Source organism: Sphaerodactylus townsendi, linkage group LG17, assembly GCF_021028975.2.
Source record: "Sphaerodactylus townsendi isolate TG3544 linkage group LG17, MPM_Stown_v2.3, whole genome shotgun sequence".
In the NCBI taxonomy this organism is placed as follows: Eukaryota; Metazoa; Chordata; class Lepidosauria; order Squamata; family Sphaerodactylidae; genus Sphaerodactylus; species Sphaerodactylus townsendi.
Window position 1 is genome coordinate 8,781,223 of NC_059441.1, and position 11,259 is coordinate 8,792,481.

At 48.0% G+C, this 11,259-nt stretch overlaps 1 protein-coding gene across 2 annotated transcripts in view; it reads left to right on the plus strand.

Moving 5' to 3' along the window:
• The window catches only part of ICE2 (interactor of little elongation complex ELL subunit 2), a 29,383-nt gene extending 19,602 nt beyond the window's left edge, over positions 1-9,781 (plus strand). For both annotated transcript variants that reach the window (XM_048482166.1, XM_048482167.1), the window contains exons 11-15: positions 2,251-2,380; positions 2,716-2,800; positions 4,242-4,292; positions 5,272-5,530; positions 9,311-9,781. In XM_048482166.1, the coding sequence (XP_048338123.1) occupies positions 2,251-2,380; positions 2,716-2,800; positions 4,242-4,292; positions 5,272-5,530; positions 9,311-9,532 (747 nt within the window). In that variant the 3' untranslated portion in view covers positions 9,533-9,781. The remainder of the gene's footprint in view (positions 1-2,250; positions 2,381-2,715; positions 2,801-4,241; positions 4,293-5,271; positions 5,531-9,310) is intronic.
• Positions 9,782-11,259: the final 1,478 nt, after the last annotated feature.

The following is an 11,259-nucleotide window of genomic DNA, read 5'->3' on the forward strand; positions in this document are numbered from 1 at the left end:
GGTTTAGACCAGGGGTAGGGAACCTTTAACACTCAAAGAGCCGTTTGGACCCATTTTCCACGGGAAAAGAAAACACTTGGAGCCGCAAATAATTTTTGACATTTAAAATAAAGATAACACTGTATATATTGGGGGTTTTTTTACCTTTTACTCCGCTCATTCTGAGAAACGCATGGATGCATCCGCCCTGCTGCCTGCAGGGCGGGCAAGGATGGGACCAGCGGCTCGGCTCGTGGAGCCGCAGTGCAAGGGCAGAAGAGCCGCATGCGGCTCTTGAGCCGCAGGTTCCCTACCCCTGGTTTAGACTTATATTTGAAATAGATAGATAGATTAACCTTTATTAGGCATAGAATCCATGTAACAGCCAACATTGTCCAAACAAGCATCCCATACATGAGAACCATCGCAGATAATCATTTCAAAGTTTCTATAAGGAACCTAGCTACAAAAGTTAAAATCATGGAATTGTTTAGCAGAAGCGTAATCTTCCCCACAGCAGAATATTCATTAAAGATTACAGGACAAAGAGCAAAAAGTCTGGTCCTAGATCCCTCATATTTGGGCCAGTCGAGCAATATATGTTTGAATCGCTGTAATACCATGAGGACATTTCCGCTCTTGCAGGTCGATTTTTCGGAACCTTCCTTGTAACATAGAGCCAGGGAAGGAGTTACAACAAGCCCTAGTGATTATCCATCTATGCTTGGGCTCCCCCAAACTCAAATAATCTGCCATGTGATTGATTTTAAATTTGATGTTAAAAAAGAGGGGGGAGCAATTGCTTCTCGCCTTGTCCTGCAGAACTTGCAACTCTTGATCTAGCAGTCGCCTTTTTAATTGAGAGAAGATTTCAGAAGCAGTATATTTGAAATGCTGTTTAATGTTTGCTGCCCCGGAAACCCTATTTAAGTCGAAAGGCAGGGCACAGATGTTTTGAATGCAAATAACAGCGCACCCATAGTTTGCACCCTTGGTGGCCGGGGGATTTAAAAACAGGGCTTTGATTTATTTAAAGAAATGTATATATTTTGAACAACGACAACAACGCCTTTTATTGGCATGTAACTAAGCGTAAAACTACCCACTTGATCAATGTAGGTAGGGGAAAGAAAATGGAAAAGCTATTTGTGATTGATTTAAAGAAATAATGACTGACCACGGGAATCAAACCCAGTGTTCGTTGAGCGGTGCTGTTCACATTTATGCCTGGAAACTATTCTCAGAGTCGGTCTGCCTGCTCTTTTCTCGAATTCCTACAGATGGCAGCATTGCAGCATGAGAAATTCGGAAGGCGGCCTGCCCGTCAGACATAGATGCAAACATAAGAACAAGCCAGCTGGATCAGACCAGAGTCCATCTAGTCCAGCTCTCTGCTACTCACAGTGGCCCACCAGGTGCCTTTGGGAGCTCACATGCAGGATGTGAGAGTAATAGCCTTCTGTGGCTGCTGCTCCCGAGCACCTGGACTATTAAGGCATTTGCAATCTCAGATCAAACCTGTTGTAATCTAACATAAAAATCTGATGTAATATTGCTTTATCTTTATATGTTCAGTGTCCCTGTGGTATCGAAGCAGGGGCCTCTTGCACAAGATTGATTCTCCACGCTCCCTAGCTTTGTTATTCTGGTCACATCTCGCTGAGAGTCAACGTGGCATAGTGGTTAAGATCAGGTGCACTCTAATCTGGAGAACTGGGTTTGATTCCCCACTCTGCCGCTTGACCTGTGGAGGCTTATCTGAAGAACCAGATTAGCTTGTGCACACCCAACACACGCCAGCTGGGTGACCTTGGGCTGGTCACGGTTCTTCAGAGCTCTCTCAGCCCCACCCACCTCACAGGGTGTTTGTGGGGGTAGGGGAAAGGAGTTCATAAGTCACTTTGAGTCTCCTTACAGGAGAGAAAGGCGGGATATCAATCCAAACTCTTCCTCTTCCTCCTCCTCTTCTTCTTCTTCTTCCTCTTCTTCTTCTTCCTCCTCTTCTTCCTCCTCCTCCTCCTCCTCCTCCTCCTCCTCCTCTTCTTCTTCTTCTTCTTCTTCTTCTTCTTCTTCTTCTTCTTCTTCTTCTTCTTCTTCTTCTTCTTCTTCTTCTTCTTCTTCTTCTTGTATGTGCTCCCTGTTGTATCCAAGCCGCAATAATTAACACCAGCCCAAAGTTGTAGTTTGGGGTTACTGACAAAATTGTCCCAAATTGAAGTATTTTAACAGGGGGCCAAGGTGGTTCCTCCACTCTCCCGTTTTGCTTTGCAGCACCACCCCGTTTACGTCTTGCCGAAGCTGGAATACCAAGCCTTTTACGGAGCAGAAGCGTTAACAGAAGGCGAAATATGTCGACTGTGGACTGAGAGTTTATTGCATTCCAACTGTTCATTTGTGGTCGGTAAGTTCAATCCTGCTTAGCTCACTGTACGTAACTTTAACGGGATCAATAGTTCGTGCTCTTATAGGTGCGTGTTAAGTGCAGACTTTCTCACGCCCCCAGCTGCTGCAGCATTCACACTTTTACAGTTAACAATTTCCTTTTCCCCGCTTCTTCTTTGTTGTTATTCGAAGTTTTGGTGATCTCATTTTGAGGGGGAATCTAAAGGCTGGGCTCTTTTCCAAAGCTTGGAAACTTGCCTCCATATTTGTTGCGAGCTTTCTTGTTTTTATAAGGTAGCGGAATCCTTACAGCGTGTGTGATCCCCCCCCACCCCCCTTTTGCTCCTTTTCCAGCTCATATCGACGCCCTCACTTCAAACCTCTTCCTGGTTGAAGATCTGTCTGCAGAAGACTTGAGAAGAAGATTTGGCTCGTTTAAGTGAGTGAACCTCCTGTGACCACAAACAGCTTAACCAGGTGTTCGTTCTTTATAAGGTGCAGAAACAACAGGCCTCAACAAGCCAGCGCCTTTCTTCCATAGAGATTTAAACATCTCGGTGAAGACAGGAAGGTTTTAATTCTAAACAAAGCTTGTGGGAGAGTTAGGCTCATTCCGCACACGCAGAGTAATGCACTTTCAAACTGCTTTCAGTGCTCTTTGAAGCTGTGCGGAATGGCAAAATCCACTTGCAAACAGTTGTGAAAGTGGTTTGAAAACGCATTATTTTGCGTGTGCGGAAGGGGCCTAAGAGTCAAATAGCACCATAGAAATTAGCAAGATGTCAGCTAACACCAGGACCCTGCTAGTACCTGAATGGCCAGCGCAGGGTAGTGGTTAAGAGCAGGTGCACTCTAATCTGGAGAACCGGGTTTGATTCCCTTCTCTGCCACTGTGGAGGCTTATCTGGGGAACCAGATTAGCTTGTGCACTCCAACACATGCCGGCTGGGTGACCTTGGGCTAGTCACTGTTCTTTGAAACCTCACAGTGTGTTTTGTTGTGGGGGAGGGGGGAAGGGAAAGGAGATTGTCAGCCCCTTTGAGTCCCCTTACAGGAGAGAAAGGGGGGGCGGGTATATAAATCCGAACACTTCTTCTTCTTTATAGGTGCCGGATTGGCGGAAGGAAGAACTTTCGGGCTGGGTTTTTATTAAACAATGCACCATCAAAATTATTAGGCTTTTAATGTTACATCTGTTTTCACGCTGTCGACGTGTATTTAATTTTACCGTAAGCTGTCCTGAGCCTGGTCTTGACTGGGAATCTATAAATGTAATCAAACAAAAACAAAATAAATTTAAAAATAAAGATATTTGGGATATAAGCTTTCCAGAGTCACAGCGTGCTGTGAGATCTGACGAAGAGAGCGTTGATTCTCAGAAGCTCATGCCCCAAATATCTGGTTGGTCTCTAAGGCGCCTCTAGACTCAAATGTAGTTCTTCCACTTCAGACAAGCATAGCTACCCTCTGAAAGGATTCCCAGAGTCTCCCAGCCATGAGGGCCACGGGGATCTCTTGGTCTGACACCGTTTTTCTTGCTTGCCTGGTAATGCGGCAGATACAAGGAGCAGCGTGGTCAAAGGTGCTGTTACAATAGTGTGGGAATGTACGTAGGAGGAGCTGACCAAATACGATCTCTTGTAAAGTAGCTCTTAAGCTTTTTGGTATGTAAACAATGGCACATGTAAAACGACCAAACTCATAAAACTGCTTTGTGGTTTTTTCCTTCCCCCAGAGAACAAATAATTTTATTGCCCTAAAGACTCAGTGGATAAAATGCACGTGCCAATTCTTTTTGTAAATATATATATATTTACTTAAATATTTCTATGCCACCTTTCTTGATACAAAGTACATGTTAATCTTCTGTTAAACTGCAGGCCGGCAAGTTCACTAAATATCCTTCAACATATCTTGAAGACGGTGACGGGGTGAGAACTTTTTTGTCGACTCTGTGCCGCGACACAGCGGTTTAGATCTAAAGTCAATATTATGAATGTCCTCCAAGCTCATATAATCTGCACACGCCACTGGAGTCCATGCAGATTTTCATCTCAGGGTGCTTTCTCCTTTCTGTCCTCCTCCTGGAGAAGCGGTGGCGTAGTGGCTAAGCATAAGCATAAGCATTTTATTGTCATTGTGCATGCACAACGAAATTTACAACAGCATTCCTCGATGCGCACAGTTTCAGACTCATACATCATCCTCATACAATTTCATACAATACATCATACTCATACAATTCCAGACTCATACCCCACCCTCACTTTCCCCTTCCTCCACCCATCCCTACACAGCCCCAAACACATCAACACGAAGCCACGGAGTTCAGCATCGCCACAGCTCTAGAGTAGAAGCTGTCTCTAAACCTCTTTGTCCTAGATTTGATAGTCCTGTGTCGTCTACCAGATGGTCACAGTTCAAAAAGAGAGTGTGCTGGATGAGACGGGTCCCTCAGAATATTTTGGGCTTTCTTTAGGCTTCGGGAATTATAGAGTTCTTCCAAGGAGGGGAGAGGGCAGCTGATAATCCTCTGTGCAGTAGTGATCACCCTTTTGGAGCGCCTTCCTATCTGCCACTGTGCAACTGGAGAACCATACACAGATACAGTAGGTTAAGACACTCTCTATAGCACAGCGGTAAAAGGACACCAGGAGTTTTCCATCCAGTTGTTGCTTCCTTAAAAGTCTCAGATAGTACAGTCTTTGCTGGGCCTTCTTAACCACCGCGGCAGTCTGTATGCCCCAGGTTACACTCTAATCTGGAGAACCAGGTTTGATTCCCCGCTCTGCCACTTGAGCTGGGGAGGCTTATCCGGTGAACCAGATTAGCTTGTGCAGTCCGTGTGCTCCAGAGCCCAACTCTCTGACGCGTTCGAATCTTCCGTTGCTAATGCCTTTTCCGATTCAGGTTGCAGGAGGGCTCCTACCTCTTGAGTCACGCGGCAGGCGACTCGTCCGTCACGATCCATCAGAGCTGCCTTGGGAAAGGAACGAGGGGAACGTACAACTTGCACAAGGCTCACGGTGACCTGCCTGGTGTACCTTCCACCCTCTCTGTCCCGTGGGTGCCGCTGGATCCCAACATCCCTTTACCTTACCACTACGCTCAAGGACGGGTCCCCTGCACTTTCTCACCGAGACCAGCGGGCTCCAAGAAGGGTCGCAAGGTGAGCCAAATCAGAAGTGAGGTACAGTGAGGTAGCTTTAAAAGGGGCTTGGACAGATTTATGGAGGAGAAGTCTATCTATGGCTACCAATCTTGATCCTCCTTGATCTGAGATTGCAAATGCCTTAACAGACCAGGTGATCGGGGGCAACAGCCGCAGAAGGCCATTGCTTTCACATCATGCAGGTGAGCTCCCAAAGGCACCTGGTGGGCCACTGCGAGTAGCAGAGTGCTGGACTAGATGGACTCTGGTCTGATCCAGCAGGCTAGTTCTTATGTTCTTAAGGCCCTTGCTTTCACCTCCTGCCTGTGAGCTCCCAAAGGCACCTGGTGGGCCACTGCGAGTAGCAGAGAGCTGGACTAGATGGACTCTGGTCTGATCCAGCTGGCTTGTTCTTATGTTCTTATGTACAGCAGATGTGGCCGGCATGTTTTCAAACATAGGGCTCTATAGAACAGCGGTGGCGAACCTCTGGCACGGGTGCCAGAGGTGGCACTCAGAGCCCTTTCTGTGGGCATGCGCAAAATCACCCCCCACACACACACACACACATCTAGGCTGGCCTGTGCACAATCCTTTACCTGGGAGTAAGCTTGGTTGCTGGCAATGGGGTTTGCTTCTGAGTAAACCCTCCCAGGGTTGTGATTCACCCATTTGAAGCATTGCATGGTTGCTTCACCAAGCTTGCTCCTGAGTAACACGCGCCTTGGAGCCAACCGTTTTTTCTAAACTAAAACCTCAGTATTCAGGTTAAATTGCCGTATTGGCACTTTGCGATAAATAAGTGGGTTTTGGGTTGCAATTTGGGCTGCACTCGGTCTCGAAAAGGTTCGCCATCACTGCTATAGAATCATAGAATCATGGTGTTGGAAGAGACCCCAAGGACCATCAAGTCCAACCCCCTGCCATGCAAGAACAAACAATCAAAGCGCTCCCGACAGATGGCCACCCAGCCTCTGTTTAAAAACCTCCAAAGAAGGAGACTCCACCACACTCCGAGGCAGTGAATCCCACTGTCGAACAGCCCTGGCAGTCAGAAAGTTCTTCCTAAACCTGTCTTGTTTTGGGGGCAGTCTTGTTTTGTGCTTCATCTAGTCATCAGCTTATTACAGTGATGGCGAACCTTTTCTAGACCGAGTGCAGCCCAAACTGCAACCCAAAACCCACTTATTTATTGCAAAGTGCCCGCGCGGCAATTTAACCCGAATACTGAGATTTTAGTTTAGAAAAAAACAGTTGACTCCGAGGTGTGCGTTACTCTGGAGTAACCTTGATGAAGCAACTGTGCCACGCTTCGAATGGGTGAATCATGACCCTAGGAGGGTTTACTCAGAAGCAAGCCCTATTGCCAGCAACCGAACTTACTCCCAGGTAAAAGATCGTGCCCAGGCCAGCCTAGATATGTGTGTGTGTACATGATCCCCCCCCCACACACACACGATGAACTCTGTGAACGCGTGCCCACAGAGAGGGCTCTGAGTGCCACCTCTGGCACCCGTGCCATAGGTTCGCCACCACTGGCTTATTATATAAGAGCTATAGGGGAGTGCTTAGTCTTGTCTGAAGCTGACACAACAGAAAAACTGCAATTTTTATGCAACGTCATTTGAAAGAAAATAGCCCCAAGAGCCATATGTTCTTCCTTAGCTGGAGCTATATGATTACTCTTAATTCGGGGAAACATTATTTTGATGTGCCAGATAGAAACGTATAATTTCCTGTGGGTGGTTTTGTTTCTGGTAAACAAAAGCCAGATCACTCCATGAGGCACAGATAGTCTTCAACTCCATCGGCTGAAGCAGTGGGAAATTATGTGTGTGTGTGGCAGGATAAAAAATGGCTCGGTCACCCAACTGGTGGGCCACTTCGTCTTAACCTGGCATTATCTCTCTCGGCCCTTGTGCCCGGAAATCGTTTTGCTGGTGTTGCCAAGAACGGAAGCTGAGATTTGTTTTTACCCTGGGATATCAAACAAAAGAACAAACCCGAAGCTAACAAACCCTAATCAACAAACAAACCCTGATCAGAGGTGGGATCCAGCAGGTTCTCGCAGGTTCCCGAGAGTAGGTTACTAATTATTTGTGTGTGCCGAGAGGGGGTTACTAATGGGTGATTTTGCCACGTGATTTTTGCCTTAGTTACGCCTCTCCTCATCAGTAGCGTGCAGAACTTGAAGCAGTTTAGCAGGAGGTGCACCGGCGTGCGTGGCAGCCTGCGCCTGCGTGCATTCGTTTCCCGCCAAGGACCAGTGCAGCGGCTGCGTCCTTGCCACAGCCCCGCCCAGGAATGCCCCGCCCCTGGAATGCCCGGCCACGCCCCCGTCGTGCCCCATTGGCGCTACGCCACAGTTTGAATCTCACCACCATGGGAACCTGTTACTAAAATTTTTGGATCCCACCACTGACCCTGATGAAGGTATTCGTGTAATATTGCAGTCTGACAACTAGAACTTCTTAAACATAAGAATATGTCAAGGAGGGCCACGGTGATGCTCTGGTGAGATTGTCAGCGTAGGATAGGGGGAGACCCTGGTTCAAATCCCTCTCCGCCTTGCAAACCTGTTGGCTGACCTTGTCCCAGCCGTGCTCCCTCAGACAGACCTACCCTGTTTCTCCGAAAATAAGACATCCCCTGAGAATAAGACGTAGTAGAGGTTTTGCTGAAGTGCTAAATATAAAACATCCCCCGAAAGTAAGATGTTGCAAAGTTTTTTGTTTGGAAGCATGCCTGTCGAACAGAACACCAGAGCATGAAGCTGTGGAGCGGAAAAATAAGACATCCCCTGAAAATAAGACCTAGTGCATCTTTGGGAGCAAAAATTAATATCAGACACTGATATCAGACAACCTGCAGGGTTGTTGTGAGAACGAAATGGAAGAAGAAGAAGAAGAAGAAGAGTTTGGATTTATATCCCCCCTTTCTCTCCTGCAGGAGACTCAAAGGGGTTGACAATCTCCTTGCCCTTCCCCCCTCACAACAAACCCCCTGTGAGGTAGGTGGGGCTGAGAGAGCTCCAAGAAGCTGTGACTAGCCCAAGGTCACCCAGCTGGCGTGTGTGGGAGTGTACAGGCTAATCTGAATTCCCCAGATAAGCCTCCACAGCTCAGGCGGCAGAGCTGGGAATCGAACCCGGTTCCTCCAGATTAGATACACGAGCTCTTAACCTCCTATGCCACTGCTGCAAACCACTTGGGGGGGTCTCCATTTGGGGAGAAAGGTGGCGTTTAAATAAAGTATGCAAGTAAATAAAATAATATAGGGATGACTTGGTTGGACCAAACGAGGGTTTATTTAGCCGAGACTTCTGTTTCCACCAGCAAGATGCAGTAGCATTTCACGCAGCCTAATTTCTTCCCCTGACTTTGGCCGTTTCAAGGTCGGAAGGGGCAGCAGTGGCGTAGGAGGTTAAGAGATCATGTATCTAATCTGGAGGGACCGGGTTTGATTCCCAGCTCTGCCGCCTGAGCTGTGGAGGCTTATCTGGGGAATTCAGATTAGCCTGTACACTCCCACACACGCCAGCTCGGTGACCTTGGGCTAGTCACAGCTTCTCGGAGCTCTCTCAGCCCCACCCACCTCACAGGGTGTTTGTTGTGAGGGGGGAAGGGCAAGGAGATTGTCATCCCCTTTGAGTCTCCTGCAGGAGAGAAAGGGGGGATATAAATCCAAACTCTTCTTCTTTTGTGCAGAGGCTAGGGAAGAGTCGACCAGAAACTTGCCCTCTTTCATTCAGATGTGAAATAGTTTCCTCTTTTCTTTTCCTGTCCTCTGTGCTCCTAGATGAGTGGGGCGAACACCCGCCCCGACGCACCTAACCGCAGAAAGCAAGTTTCCATGGAACCAAACAACGAAGGCCCTCCTCCCACGAAGCCTTTTAGAAAGAGACCGGGACCTCCTGCACAGAACAAGGCAACAATGAGAAATGTCTGCAGGCAGGCCAGCCGGGGGCCAAACTGGAACTTCTGCAAGCAGTCAAAGAGAAGCAAAGATGATCCAACTTAGTCCTCCTAGACTGGACCCAGGGGGTGCTTTGTTAACAAATGAAGTAACTGCGGTGTTGGGGACAAAGTCCTAAGGTGGCTCAACAGGTCCACAGGACTCCGCATTTGGACGTTGTTGCAAGACCCTGCAAGTTTTCCTGTCAAGAGGGAAAAATCAGATTAGAGCCTCTCTTTACTCATGGCAAGCCCGCACTTGAAGAAGGGCTGTTGCCAAGACACAACAAATAAAATCTAGGCATGCTTTCTAAGAGCCCAGATTTTTTTTGATTTTTTTTGGCTGTGAGTCTCGCTTGCTTTTCCAGGTAGCAGTCGGAACCTGGAGCGCCGTGCCTTTAAATCCATGGGTTGCAGCTGGGTGGGGCCGTGCTTTTCTTTGAGAGCATTTCCCAGGATTGCGGGAGAAGTGGAATTGCCGGCTTGACCGCCTCCTGGCACAAGACGGCATCGTAAAGCCGAATTTCGTGTGAACCTTTTAAGAATTAGCAGCGTGGTGGGACCTGGGTGCATGGGGAGGAAGAGACGGGTTGGAAATTGACCACCCAAACTCTCGGCTCCAAGATTTCCTCAGCTCTTGGAGGCTTGGGTGGACTGATTTCTCTACCCTTCCCATTTTTCACTTTTTCTTTCCCTTTGACACTCGACCACTTTTCCCTTTCTGCCCTTCTAGAACATTTTTAGTCGCCTGTCAGCGTTTTTGTTTGTTTTTGTTTGGTTAGTTTAGAACAGGGGTCTGCAACCCGCGGCTCTCCAGATGTTAATGGACTACAATTCCCATCAGCCCCTGCCAGAATGGCCAATTGGCCATGCTGGCAGGGTCTGATGGGATTTGTAGTCCGTGAACAACTGGAGAGCCGCAGGTTGCAGGCCCCTGGTTTAGAAGAAGAAGAAGAGTTTGGATTTATATCCCCCCTTTCTCTCCTGCAGGAGACTCAAAGGGGCTTACAATCTCCTTGCCCTTCCCCCCTCACAACAAGCACCCTGTGAGGTGGGTAGGGCTGAGAGAGCTCTGAAGAACTGTGACTAGCCCACGGTCACCCATCTGGCATGTGTGGGAGTGCACAGGATAATCTGAATTCCCCAGATAAGCCTCCACAGCTCAGGCGGCAGAGCGGGGAATCAAACCCGGTTCCTCCAGATTAGATACACGAGCTCTTAACCTCCTACGCCACTGCTGACTTACCCAGGTTAACCCCTCCCCCCCCCAGCAGAGATAATAAAACTTTATTAGGGTCAGGTCCAGCCAGTTCATTGTTCGGTATACTTTTATTTATTTAGAAGAGAAGAAGAGTTTGAATTTATATCCCCCCTTTCTGTCCTGTAAGGAGATTCAAGGTGGCTTACAAGCTCCTCTCCCTTCATCTCCCCACAACAAACACCCTGTGAGGTGGTGAGGCTGAGAGGGCTCCAAAGAACTGGGACTAGCCCAAGGTCACCCAGCTGGCCTGTGTTGCAGTGCACAAGCTAATCCAGTTCCCCAGATCAGCCTCCACAGTTCAAGTGGCAGAGCGGGGAATCAAATCCGGTTCTCCAGATTAGAGTGCGCCTGCTCTTAACCACTACACCACGCTGGCTCTTTACTTTGTTTATGCCCTGACTTTCTCCCAATGTGGGCACAAGACGGCTTGCATCATTCTCCATTTTATCCTCACACCAACCCTGTAAGGCGGGTTAATGCCAAGAGAATGTCATTGGTTTGCGGTCACCCAGCCTGACACTCTAAGCACTACG